Below are 12,823 nucleotides of genomic sequence, written 5' to 3' on the forward strand. Positions count from 1 at the left end.
CAATCCCCAACCGTAGCCAACGTCAACCAACCCAACCCCTCCTCCGCTGACCCCGTAGCCCCTCCCCTTCCCCTGCCAAGCCCCTCCCCTCGGCCCCAAGCCCCTCCCTCTCACCCCCTAGCCCCTCCCTCTTGCCCCCAAGCCCCTCCCTCTCACCCCCAAGCCCCTCCCACACCCCCCCAATCCCCAACCGTAGCCAACGTCAACCAACCCAACCCCTCTCCGTTGACCCCGTAGCCCCTCCCCTTCCCCTGCCAAGCCCCTCCCTTCACCCCTAAGCCCCTCCCACACCCTCCCCTCGACCCTAAGCCCCTCCCTCTCACCCCATAGCCCTCCCTCTCACCCCCAAGCCCCTCCCACACCCCCCCAATCCCCCCCAATCCCCAACCGTGACCAACGTCAACCAACCCAACCCCTCTCCGTTGACCCCGTAGCCCCTCCCCTTCCCCTGCCAAGCCCCTCCCCTCACCCCTAAGCCCCTCCCACACCCCCCACTTGACCCTAAGCCCCTCCCTCTCACCCCATAGCCCCTCCCTCTCACCCCCAAGCCCCTCCCACACCCCCCCAATCCCCAACCGTGACCAACGTCAACCAACCCAACCCCTCTCCGTTGACCCCGTAGCCCCTCCCCTTCCCCTGCCAAGCCCCTCCCCTCACCCCTAAGCCCCTCCCACACCCCCACTTGACCCTAAGCCCCTCCCTCTCACCCCATAGCCCCTCCCTCTCACCCCCAAGCCCCTCCCACACCCCCCCAATCCCCAACCGTGACCAACGTCAACCAACCCAACCCCCCGCTGACCCCGTAGCCCCTCCCCTTCCCCTGCCAAGCCCCTCCCCTCGGCCCCAAGCCCCTCCCTCTCACCCCCTAGCCCCTCCCTCTTGCCCCCAAGCCCCTCCCTCTCACCCCCAAGCCCCTCCCACACCCCCCCAATCCCCAACCGTGACCAACGTCAACCAACCCAACCCCTCTCCGTTGACCCCGTAGCCCCTCCCCTTCCCCTGCCAAGCCCCTCCCCTCACCCCTAAGCCCCTCCCACACCCCCACTTGACCCTAAGCCCCTCCCTCTCACCCCATAGCCCCTCCCTCTCACCCCCAAGCCCCTCCCACACCCCCCCAATCCCCAACCGTGACCAACGTCAACCAACCCAACCCCTCCTCCGCTGACCCCGTAGCCCCTCCCCTTCCCCTGCCAAGCCCCTCCCCTCGGCCCCAAGCCCCTCCCTCTCACCCCCTAGCCCCTCCCTCCTGCCCCCAAGCCCCTCCCTCTCACCCCCAAGCCCCTCCCACACCCCCCCAATCCCCAACCGTGACCAACGTCAACCAACCCAACCCCTCTCCGTTGACCCCGTAGCCCCTCCCCTTCCCCTGCCAAGCCCCTCCCCTCACCCCTAAGCCCCTCCCACACCCCCCACTTGACCCTAAGCCCCTCCCTCTCACCCCATAGCCCCTCCCTCTCACCCCCAAGCCCCTCCCACACCCCCCCAATCCCCAACCGTGACCAACGTCAACCAACCCAACCCCTCTCCGTTGACCCCATAGCCCCTCCCCTTCCCCTTCCAAGCCCCTCCCCTCGCCCCTAAGCCCCTCCCACACCCCCCACTTGACCCTAAGCCCCTCCCTCTCACCCCATAGCCCCTCCCACACCCCCCCAATCCCCCCCAATCCCCAACCGTGACCAACGTCAACCAACCCAACCCCTCCTCCGTTGACCCCGTAGCCCCTCCCCTTCCCCTGCCAAGCCCCTCCCCTCGGCCCCAAGCCCCGCCCCTCGCCCCGTCACTCACCGGCGCCGCCATCGACGAAGTCGGCCACGTGCAGGGTGTAACCGTCCTCCTCGGCGCTGACGGCGTTGGGCGAGAGGGCGAAGGCGCCGTAGGCGGCGGCCGCCGTGTTGTTCTCGAAGTCCTCGAGCTCCACGCGCAGCGCGTAGCGGCCCCGCAGCGTCAGCAGGTGCAGCCAGCGCAGGCCTGAGGGCGGGGCGCGTCGGGGCGGGGCCGGGCGGGGCACGGGGCGGGGCTGGGTGGGGCTGGGAGGGGATGGGAGGGGATGGAGGGGCGCGGAGGGGAGCGGAGGGGGGAGATGGGGATGGGGATGGGGTCAAAGGGAGGAATGGAGGGGGGAGTGAGGGGCAGGGCGGGGCTGGGTGGGGCTGGGCGGGGCTGGGCGGGGCTGGGTGGGGCACGGGGCGGGCTGGGTGGGGCTGGGAGGGGCTGGGAGGGGATGGGAGGGGCGCGGAGGGGAGCAGAGGGGGGAGATGGGGATGGGGGTGGGGTCAAAGGGAGGAATGGAGGGGGGAGTGAGGGGCGGGGCGGGGCTGGGTGGGGCTGGGTGGGGCTGGGTGGGGCACGGGGCGGGGCTGGGTGGGGCTGGGAGGGGCTGGGAGGGGATGGGAGGGGCGCGGAGGGGAGCAGAGGGGGGAGATGGGGATGGGGGTGGGGTCACAGGGAGGAATGGAGGGGGGAGTGAGGGGCGGGGCGGGGCTGGGTGGGGCTGGGCGGGGCTGGGTGGGGCACGGGGCGGGGCTGGGTGGGGCTGGGAGGGGCCAGGAGGGGTGTGGAGGGCGAGGGGAGAGAGAGGGGGGAGATGGGGATGGGGGTGGGGTCAAAGGGAGGCAGGGGGCGGGGCTGGGCGGGGCTGGGCGGGGCACAGGGCGGGGCCGGGCGGGGCACGGAGGGGCGTGGGGAGATGGGGATGGAGTCACAGGGAGTCGCGGGGCGGGGGGATGGGGGACATTGGGGCAGTTTGGGTCAAATTGGGGAAATTTGGGGGAAATTTTTACAAAATGGGAAAAAATTTGGATGAAATTGGGAAATTTTGGGGGAATTTGGGGGAAATTTGGGAAATTTGGGGGAAATTGGAGAGATTTGGGAGAAATTGGGAAAATTTGGGGGAAATTGGGGGAAATTTGGGGGAAATTGGGGAAATGTGGGGGAAATTGGGGAATTTTTCACAAAATTGGGGAAATTTGGATCAAATTGGAAAAAATTTGGATTAAATTGGGAAATTTTGGGGGAATTTGGGGGAAATTGGGGAAATTTGGGGGAAATTGGGGAATTTTTGACCAAAATGGGGAAATTTGGAGCAAATTGGAAAAATTTGGATGAAATTGGGGGAAATTTGGGTCAAATTGGGGAAATTTGGGGGAAATGGGCAAAATTTGGGGGAAATTGGGGAATTTTTGACCAAAATGGGGAAATTTGGAGCAAATGGGAAAAATTTGGATGAAATTGGGGGAAATTTTGACGAAATTTGAGAAATTTGGATCAAATTGGGGGAAATTATACTGATGCTCAACTGGGAGACACTGGGGGCAACTGGGAGCCACTGGGAGTCAACAGGAAGACCCTGGGGGCAACTGGGAGCCACTGGGAGTCAACTGGGAGACACTGGGAGTCAAGTGGGAGGCACTGGGAGTCAACTGGAAGACACTGGGGGCAACTGGGAGCCACTGGGAGTCAACTGGAAGACACTGGGGGCAACTGGGAGCCACTGGGACTCAACAGGAAGACCCTGGGGGCAACTGGGAGCAACTGGGACCCAACAGGAAGACACTGGGGGCAACTGGGAGACACTCAGGCTCCATGGGAAGAAACTGGGAGCCACTGGGAGCCACTGGATCCCCCCATTCGACCTCTCCTCCATACTGGGAGCCAAGCGGGGCCTACTGGGAGCCAACTGGAAGACCCTGGGGGCAACTGGAAGCCACTGGGACCCAACAGGAAGACCCTGGGGGCAACTGGGAGCCACTGGGAGTCAACTGGAAGACACTGGGGGCAACTGGGAGCCACTGAGGCTCAACGGGAAGACATTGGGAGCAACTGGGTGACACTGGGGGCAACTGGGAGCAACTGGGACCCAACAGGAAGACACTGGGGGCAACTGGGACCCAACAGGAAGACACTGGGGGCAACTGGGAGCCACTCAGGCTCCATGGGAAGAAACTGGGAGCCACTGGGAGCCACTGGGATCCCCCCATTCGACCTCTCCTCCATACTGGGAGCCAAGCGGGGCCTACTGGGAGCCAACTGGAAGACCCTGGGGGCAACTGGAAGCCACTGGGACCCAACAGGAAGACCCTGGGGGCAACTGGGAGCCACTGGGAGTCAACTGGAAGACACTGGGGGCAACTGGGAGCCACTGAGGCTCAACGGGAAGACATTGGGAGCAACTGGGTGACACTGGGGGCAACTGGGAGCAACTGGGACCCAACAGGAAGACACTGGGGGCAACTGGGACCCAACAGGAAGACACTGGGGGCAACTGGGAGCCACTCAGGCTCCATGGGAAGAAACTGGGAGCCACTGGGAGCCACTGGGATCCCCCCATTCGACCTCTCCTCCATACTGGGAGCCAAGCGGGGCCTACTGGGAGCCAACTGGAAGACCCTGGGGGCAACTGGAAGCCACTGGGACCCAACAGGAAGACACTGGGGGCAACTGGGAGCCACTGGGAGTCAACTGGGAGACACTGGGAGTCAAGTGGGAGGCACTGGGAGTCAACTGGAAGACACTGGGGGCAACTGGGAGCCACTGGGAGTCAACTGGAAGACACTGGGGGCAACTGGGAGCCACTGGGAGTCAACTGGAAGACACTGGGGGCAACTGGGAGCCACTGGGAGTCAACTGGAAGATATTGGGGGCAACTGGGTGACACTGGGGGCAACTGGGAGCCACTGGGACTCAACAGGAAGACCCTGGGGGCAACTGGGAGCCACTGGGATTCAACTGGAAGACACTGGGGGCAACTGGGAGCCACTGAGGCTCAACGGGAAGATATTGGGGGCAACTGGGTGACACTGGGGGCAACTGGGAGCCACTGGGACCCAACAGGAAGACACTGGGGGCAACTGGGACCCAACAGGAAGACACTGGGGGCAACTGGGAGCCACTCAGGCTCCATGGGAAGAAACTGGGAGCCACTGGGAGCCACTGGGATCCCCCCATTCGACCTCTCCTCCATACTGGGAGCCAAGCGGGGCCTACTGGGAGCCAACTGGAAGACCCTGGGGGCAACTGGAAGCCACTGGGACCCAACAGGAAGACCCTGGGGGCAACTGGGAGCCACTCAGGCTCAATGGGAAGAAACTGGGAGCCACTGGGAGCCACTGGGATCCCCCCATTCGACCTCTCCTCCATACTGGGAGCCAAGCGGGGCCTACTGGGAGCCAACTGGAAGACCCTGGGGGCAACTGGAAGCCACTGGGACCCAACAGGAAGACCCTGGGGGCAACTGGAGCCACTCAGGCTCAATGGGAAGAAACTGGGAGCCACTGGGAGCCACTGGGATCCCCCCATTCGACCTCTCCTCCATACTGGGAGGCAAGCGGGGCCTACTGGGAGGCAACTGGTGCCCACTGGTGCTCACCCAGCCAGTACTCGCCGTCGGCGCGGCCGAACCCGAGGCGGTAATCGCTCCAACCCCGGAAGAAGCTGACGGAGCCGTTGAAACGCTTCTGGAAAACCTGAAACGGCCCCGATTTGGGGGTTTTTGGTAAAAAAAGACGAAAAGAATTCATAAAATTTATAAATTATTGAAAAAAACGGTTTTTTGAGGGTTTTTTGGGGGGAAAAAACAAGGGAATTGTGGGTACCGTCCAGACGTGGCCCTCGGTGCTCATGTCGCAGTAGACGGGGACGGGGTCGCCCTCCCCCCCCCCCGGGAAGACCAGGTAAACGCCGTCGGCCCGGGCCCCGCCCGCGTGAACGTCCTGGCAATCGCGGGGCGGGGGAGGGGCGAGGCAGGGCGGGGGAGGGGCTGGAGGGGGAGGGGGGAGGGGTTGTTGGAAATTCACCCCCCGCCCCCTTCCCCCTCCCCCTCCCTCTTGTTTTTTTTTAATTTTTTTTTTTTTTTTTTTTTTAGGGGGGGGGGAGGGGATGGTGCTGCCCCTCCCCCCCCCACACACACGTCGTGGCCCCTCCCCCCCTCAAGATCTCTGCCCCTCCCCCACCCCCCCCCCGCGTGTGTGTGTGTCCCCACCCAACCACCCTGCCCCTCCCCCCCCATATTCCGCCCCCTCCCCCTCCCCGCGTCCCCCCAATATGCCCCTCCCCCCATCCCGTCCCCTCCCCCACCCCCCTGCCCCTCCCCCATCCGCCATCTCTGCCCCTCCCCCACCCCCCCACGGGCCTCCCCCCCCCCCAACCACCCTGCCCCTCCCCCCCCATCTCCCCAATATTCCACCCCCCCCCCCCGTCCCCCCAATATGCCCCTCCCCCCATCCCGGCCCCTCCCCCCCCCCCCGCCCCTCCCCCCCCCATATTCTACCCCTCCCCCCCATCCCCCGACACACCCCTCCCCCCCCATAAACCCCCAATATCTCCCCTCCCCCTTCCCAAAGCGTCCCCCATCTCCCGCCCCCTCCCCCCTCCCGTGGCCCCTCCCCCTCCCCTCGCCCCTCCCCCACCCGTCCCCTCGCCCCTCCCCCACCCCCCCCCTCACCGCGGGGGTCGATGGGTTGGGCCCCCCCCAGCGCCACCAACAGCAGCACGGCCAGAGCCTGGGGGGGGGGGGGGGAGGGGCCTTAGAGGGGGAGGGGCTATGGGGTGGGGGGAGGGGCCATGGGGTGGGGGGAGGGGGGAGGGGGGAGGGGCGTTCTAGCGACCTATAAGCGGGGGGAGGGGCTGTATAGGGGCGGGGGGGAGGGGATTGGGAGGGGGGCCCAGGGGGGAAGAGGGAGGGGGAGGGGAGGGAGGGGAGGGGCGGGGCTGGGAGTTGGGGGAGGGGCGGGGGGGATGTGGGCGGGGTCAGGGGACCTATAGGGGGGGATGGGGACCTATAGGGGGGGGTCAGGGGGTGTATGGGGGGGGTGGGGCCCTATAGGGGGGTGCTGGGAGCTGGGGGAGGGGCGGGGGGGATGTGGGCGGGGTCAGGGGACGTATAGGGGGGGATGGGGACCTATGGGGGGGGCCGGGGGGGGAGTATGGGGGGGGTGGGGGGGGTGAGGGGGTCTATAGGGGGGTTCTGGGACCTATGGGGGGCACGTGGGGGGGTCAGGGGACGTATGGGGGGGCTGGGGGGGGGAGGGGGTGTATAGGGGGGGTTGGGGCCCTATAGGAGCTGTGGGGGGGGACGTGGGGGGGGTCGGGGGACGTATGGGGGGGACTGGGGAGCTATAGGGGGGGCGAGGGGTTCTATAGGGGCCGTAGGGGCGGGGGCCGCGGCCGTACCTCCATGGCGCCCAAAGCTGCTCTGACCCCGACGGGGCCCCCCCGGTGCTGGGCGGGGGCGAGGGGGGGGGAGAGGCCCCGTCAGGGGGCCCCTATAGAGGGGCCGCTATAGGGGAAACGGCCGGGACCCGCCCCGCGACTGGGGACGGGGCCGGAAGCTGCCCCCCTATAGGGGACGGGGCCCCACTCTGCCCCTCTATAGGGGACGGGGCCTGAATCTGCCCCTCTATAGGGGACGGGGCCTGTCTCTGCCCCTCTATAGGGGACGGGGCCTGTCTCTGCCCCTCTATAGGGGACGGGGCCTGAATCTGCCCCTCTATAGGGGACGGGGCCTGTCTCTGCCCCTCTATAGGGGACGGGGCCTGAATCTGCCCCTCTATAGGGGATGGGGCCCGAATCTGCCCCTCTATAGGGGACGGAGCCTGAATCTGCCCCTCTATAGGGGACGGAGCCTGAATCTGCCCCTCTATAGGGGATGGGGCCCCACTCTGCCCCTCTATAGGGGACGGGCCCTGAATCTGCCCCTCTATAGGGGATGGGGCCCGAATCTGCCCCTCTATAGGGGACGGAGCCTGAATCTGCCCCTCTATAGGGGATGGGGCCCGAATCTGCCCCCCTATAGGGCATGGGGCCTGAATCTGCCCTCTATAGGGGACGGGGATGGAATCTGCCCCTCTATAGGGGACGGGGCCCGTCTCTGCCCCCCTATATGGGATGGGGCCCCACTCTGCCCCTCTATAGGGGACGGGGCCCAACTCTGCCCCTCTATAGGGGACGGGGCCCGTCTCTGCCCCCCTATATGGGATGGGGGCCCCACTCTGCCCCTCTATAGGGGACGGGGCCCAACTCTGCCCCTCTATAGGGGACGGGGCCTGTCTCTGCCCCTCTATAGGGGACGGGGCCTGAATCTGCCCCTCTATAGGGGACGGGGCCTGTCTCTGCCCCTCTATAGGGGACGGGGCCTGAATCTGCCCCTCTATAGGGGATGGAGCCTGAATCTGCCCTCTATAGGGGATGGGGCCCGAATCTGCCCCTCTATAGGGGACGGAGCCTGAATCTGCCCCTCTATAGGGGATGGGGACGGGCCCTGAATCTGCCCCTCTATAGGGGACGGGGCCTGAATCTGCCCCTCTATAGGGGATGGGGCCCGAATCTGCCCCTCTATAGGGGACGGAGCCTGAATCTGCCCCTCTATAGGGGACGGAGCCTGAATCTGCCCCCCTATAGGGGATGGGGCCCGAATCTGCCCCTCTATAGGGGACGGAGCCTGAATCTGCCCCTCTATAGGGGACGGGGCCTGAATCTGCCCCCCTATAGGGGACGGAGCCTGAATCTGCCCCCCTATAGGGGACGGAGCCTGAATCTGCCCCTCTATAGGGGACGGAGCCTGAATCTGCCCTATTTAGGGGACGGGGCCTGAATCTGCCCCTCTATAGGGGACGGGGCCTGAATCTGCCCCTATTTAGGGGACGGGGCCTGAATCTGCCCCCCTATAGGGGACGGGGCCTGAATCTGCCCCTATTTAGGGGACGGGGCCTGAATCTGCCCCCCTATAGGGGACGGAGCCTGAATCTGCCCCTATTTAGGGGACGGGGCCTGAATCTGCCCCTCTATAGGGGACGGGGCCCGTCTCTGCCCCCCTATAGGGGACGGGCCCCGAATCTGCCCCTCTATAGGCTCTAGACCCCTTAGCTCCGCCCCCTATAGGCGATCTATCTTTAATTCTGCTCTCCTATAGGCTCCAGACCGCTTAGCCCCGCCCCTCTATAGGGGACATCTCCCCTCTCACAAGATGGCGGCGCCCCCTTCGCCTCCGCCTCCATTTCCCAGCATCCCCCGCGGCGGCCTGTTAGCGTTGTCCACAAAATGGCGGCCGGCAGGAGAAAGGGGGAAGCCCCCTCCCACAGCGCGCCGCGCGGTGCACGCTGGGAGTTGTAGTCCTCTCCCCTATCCCCGCCCATTGAAGGGCGGGGGTTAAGAGACTACAACTCCCGTCAGCCTTTGCGGCGCGAGGCGGGTGTCAAACCGGAAGCGGAGGCGGTGGGCGGGGCTTTGTGACGTCGTCTCAGGGGCCTGGAGTCAGGGGCCTGGAGGCTCCGCGTCCGGTTTTCGTGGGCCCAGAAGGTTCCGAAAGGTCCCGGAGGGACGAGAGAAAAAAAAAAAAGGGAAAAAAAGCGAGAAAAGGGCAAAAAAGGAGCCGCGCTTGGAGCTTGAGGAGCCGGTGAGGGGCCGGGAGGGATTTTTGGGGGGGATTTTGTTGGGTTTTTTTTTTTTTTTCGGAGGGGTGGAGGGGGGGTGGTGACCGTTGACCGCGCGCGTGGAGGAAAAAAATCGTGAGGGAAAAAAAGCGGTTTTTTGAGGAAAAAAGGGGGTTTTGAGGGGAAAAAAGGGGGTTTTGAGGAAAAAAAGGGGGCGTTGAGGGAAAAAAAGGGGGTTTGGGGAAAAAAAATGTGGCCGGGGGGGGAAATGGTGGCGGCGGGGAGGGGGAAAATGGGGGTTTGGGGGGGAAATGGAGCGGGGGGGGAGCGGGAAAATGGCGGCGGGCAGCGGGTGGTTGGGGACGGGGGGAGTTTGAGGGGGTTTTGGGGCGAAAATGGGCGTTTTTGGGGGTTTGGGGGGGGAAAAGGGGGGTTTGGGGGGGAAAAGGGGGAGTTTGGGGGTGAGGGGGAGTTGGGGGGAAACGGGAGTTTTGTGAGGGAGAAAAGGGTTTGAGGGGGAGTTTTGAGGAGAAAAGTGGGGTTTTGGGGAGTTTTGAGGGGGAAAAGAGGATTTTGAGGACGGAAAAGGGGTTTTGGGGAGGAAAAAGTGGATTTTGGGGGTGAGGGGGGAGTTGGGAAACGGGAGTTTTGTGAGGGACAAAAGGGAGTTTGAGGAGGGATTTTGAGGAGAAAAACGTGGTTTTTTGGGGAAAAGGGGGGTTTTGAGGGAGAAAAAGGGGTTTTTGAGAGGTTTTGGGGTGGAAAAAGGGGGTTTTGGGGGTGAGGAGGGAAGTGGTTGGAGTTGGGGGGAAACGGGAGTTTTCTGGGGAGAAAAGGGAGTTTGCGGGGGGTTTTGAGGAGAAAAGTCTATTTTTGGGGAGTTGTGAGAAGAAAATGGGGTTTTGAGCGGAGAAAAGGGGTTTTGGGGAGGAAAAAGTGGATTTTGGGGTGTTAGGGGACGCGTAGGGGAGTTGGGGGGAAACCGGGTGTTTTGTGAGGGAGAAAAGGGTTTGAGGTGGGATTTTGAGGAGAAAAGTGGGGTTTTGGGGAGTTTTGAGGGGGAAAAGGGATTTTGAGGGGGAAAAGTGGTTTTTTGGGGGAGAAAAATTGGAGTTTGGGGGTGAGGCGGGAAGTGGGGTGGGGTTGGGGGAACCCGGGTGGTTTTGGGGTGAGAAAAGGGAGTTTGTGGGGGGATTTTGAGGAGAAAAAAAATGATTTTTGGGGAGTTGTCAGGTAAAAAGTGGGGTTGAGGGCTTTTTGGGAGGAAAAAGTGAGGTTTTGGGAGTGAGGTGGGAAATGGGGGAGTTTGGGGACAAACGCGTGTGTTTGAGGGAGGAAAGGGGGTTTGGGGGGAGTTTTGAGGGAGAAAAAGGGGTTTGAGGAGAAAAATGTATTTTTTTGGGGGAAAAGGGGGGTTTTGAGGGAGAAAAAGGGGTTTTGAGGAGAAAAATGTTTTTTTTGGGAAAAGGGGGGTTTTGAGGGAGAAAAAGGGGTTTTGAGGAGAAAAATGTGGTTTTTTTTGGGGAAAAGGGGGGTTTTGAGGGAGAAAAAGGGGTTTTGAGGAGAAAAATGTGGTTTTTTTGGGGAAAAGGGGGGTTTTGAGGGAGAAAAAGGGGTTTTGAGGAGAAAAATGTATTTTTGGGGGGGAAAATGGGGGTTTTGAGGGAGAAAAAGGGGTTTTGAGGAGAAAAATGTTTTTTTTGGGGAAAAGGGGGGTTTTGAGGGAGAAAAAGGGGTTTTGAGGAGAAAAATGTGGTTTTTTTGGGGAAAAGGGGGGTTTTGAGGGAGAAAAAGGGGTTTTGAGGAGAAAAATGTATTTTTTTGGGGGAAAAGGGGGGTTTTGAGGGAGAAAAGGGGTTTTTGAGAGGTTTTGGGGTGGAAAAAGGGGGTGTTGGGGGTGAGGAGGGAAGTGGTTGGAGTTGGGGGGAAAAACGAGTTTTCTGGGGAGAAAAGGGAGTTTGCGGGGGGTTTTGAGGAGAAAAATGTATTTTTGGGGGGTTGTGAGGGGAAAAAGGGTGTTTTGAGGCGAGAAAAGGGAGTTTTGGGGAGGAAAAGTAGATTTTTGGAGTGTTGGGAGGGAAGTGGTGGAGTTGAGGGGAAACGGGTGTTTGTGGGGGGGATTTTGAGGAGAAAAATGTATTTTTGGGGAGTTGCGAGAGGGAAAAGGGGTTTTTGAGGGGAAAAAGGGTTTTTTGAGGGGTTTTGGGGAGGGAAATGTGGAGTTTGGGGGTGAGGGGGGTAAATAAATGGTGGAGTTGGGGGAAAACGTGTTTTGTGAGGGAGAAAAGGGAGTTTGAGGGGGATTTTGAGGAGAAAAATGTATTTTTGGGGAGTTGTGAGAGGAGAAAAGGGAAGTTGTGAGAAAGAAAAAGTTTTTTTTGAGGAAAAAGTGGATTTTAGGGGTGAGGAGGGAAGTGGTTGGAGTTGGGGGGAAACGGGAGTTTTTTGAGGGAGAAAAGGGAGTTTGCGGGGGGTTTTGAGGAGAAAAATGTATTTTTGGGGAGTTGTGAGAAGAAAATGGGGTTTTGAGCGGAGAAAAGGGGGTTTTGGGGAGGAAAAAGTGGATTTTGGGGTGTTAGGGGACACGTAGGGGAGTTGGGGGGAAACCGGGTGTTTTGTGAGGGAGAAAAGGGTTTGAGGTGGGATTTTGAGGAGAAAAGTGGGGTTTTGGGGAGTTTTGAGGGGGAAAAGAGGATTTTGAGGACGGAAAAGGGGTTTTGGGGAGGAAAAAGTGGATTTTGGGGGTGAGGGATGTTGTGGGGGGGAACCGGGTGTTTTGTGAGGGAGAAAAGGGAGTTTGAGGGGATATTTTGAGGAGAAAAATGTAATTTTGGGGAGTTATGAGAAGAAAAGGGGGTTTTGAGGGGGGTAAATATTTTTTTTGGGGGGAAAAAAGCCTTTTTGGGATGTTTCAAGGGGATGGAGATGGCGGGTGCAGAGGGAGGTAAAAAGGGGGTACGGGGGGGATCAGAGGGGTGAAGGGGGTAAATAGGGGGGTGAAAAGTTGAATTGGGGTAAGTAGAGGGGTAAAAAGGGGGTGCATGGGGGTAAATAGGGTGCGGGGATGGAAAAGGGGGTGCAGGGGGGTGAAAAGGGGGTGCAGGGGGGTGAAAAGGGGGTGCAAGGGGGTGAAAAGGGGGTGCAGGGGGGTAAAAAGGGGGTGCAGGGGGTAAAAAGGGGGTGCAGGGGGGTGAAAAGGGGGTTCTGGGGGGTAAAAAATGGTGCAGGGGTAGAGAGTGTGGGGTAAAAAGGAGGTGCAGGGGGTAAAAAGGGGGTGCAGGGGGTAAAAAGGGGAGGTGAAAAGGGGTGCAGGGGGGTAAAAAAATGGTGCAGGGGGTAAAAAGTGTGGGGGTAAATGGGGTGCAGGGGGGTGAAAAAGGTGAAAAGGGGGTGCAGGGGGTGAAAAGGGTTCAGGGGGTAAAAAAATGGTGCAGGGGGTAGAAAGTGTGGGGGTAAAA

The 12,823-nt window shown here is 61.4% G+C and overlaps 2 protein-coding genes across 2 annotated transcripts in view; one reads left to right on the plus strand and one right to left on the minus strand.

Moving 5' to 3' along the window:
- Nucleotides 1–1,749: 1,749 nt before the first annotated feature.
- MFAP4 (microfibril associated protein 4) lies at nt 1,750–7,235 on the minus strand. The gene is made up of 5 exons (XM_074931019.1): nt 7,168–7,235; nt 6,440–6,497; nt 5,592–5,755; nt 5,366–5,462; nt 1,750–1,968 (listed from the first exon to the last, which is right to left on the minus strand). Exons 1-5 carry the CDS (start codon nt 7,171–7,173, stop codon nt 1,778–1,780), a joined length of 516 nt encoding a protein of 171 aa, XP_074787120.1. The 5' UTR covers nt 7,174–7,235; the 3' UTR covers nt 1,750–1,777.
- Nucleotides 7,236–9,252: 2,017 nt separating this feature from the next.
- Nucleotides 9,253–12,823, plus strand: part of LOC141972908 (uncharacterized) — a 30,102-nt gene continuing 26,531 nt past the window's right edge. The window contains exon 1 of the mRNA XM_074930968.1: nt 9,253–9,388. The gene's annotated coding sequence lies outside the window, so the exon portion shown is untranslated. The remainder of the gene's footprint in view (nt 9,389–12,823) is intronic.

The sequence above is a fragment of the Athene noctua genome, chromosome 37 (genome assembly GCF_965140245.1).
Source record: "Athene noctua chromosome 37, bAthNoc1.hap1.1, whole genome shotgun sequence".
NCBI lineage: Eukaryota > Metazoa > Chordata > Aves > Strigiformes > Strigidae > Athene > Athene noctua.

Coding starts and splice junctions, on each gene's coding strand:
- MFAP4 (XM_074931019.1), bottom strand. Junction 5,756..6,439: donor CCAACCCATCGACCCCCGCG/GTGAGGGGGGGG, acceptor CTCCCCCTCCAG/CCCCTCCCCCGCCCTGCCTC. Junction 1,969..5,365: donor CGACGGCGAGTACTGGCTGG/GTGAGCACCAGT, acceptor CCCCGCCCTCAG/GCCTGCGCTGGCTGCACCTG.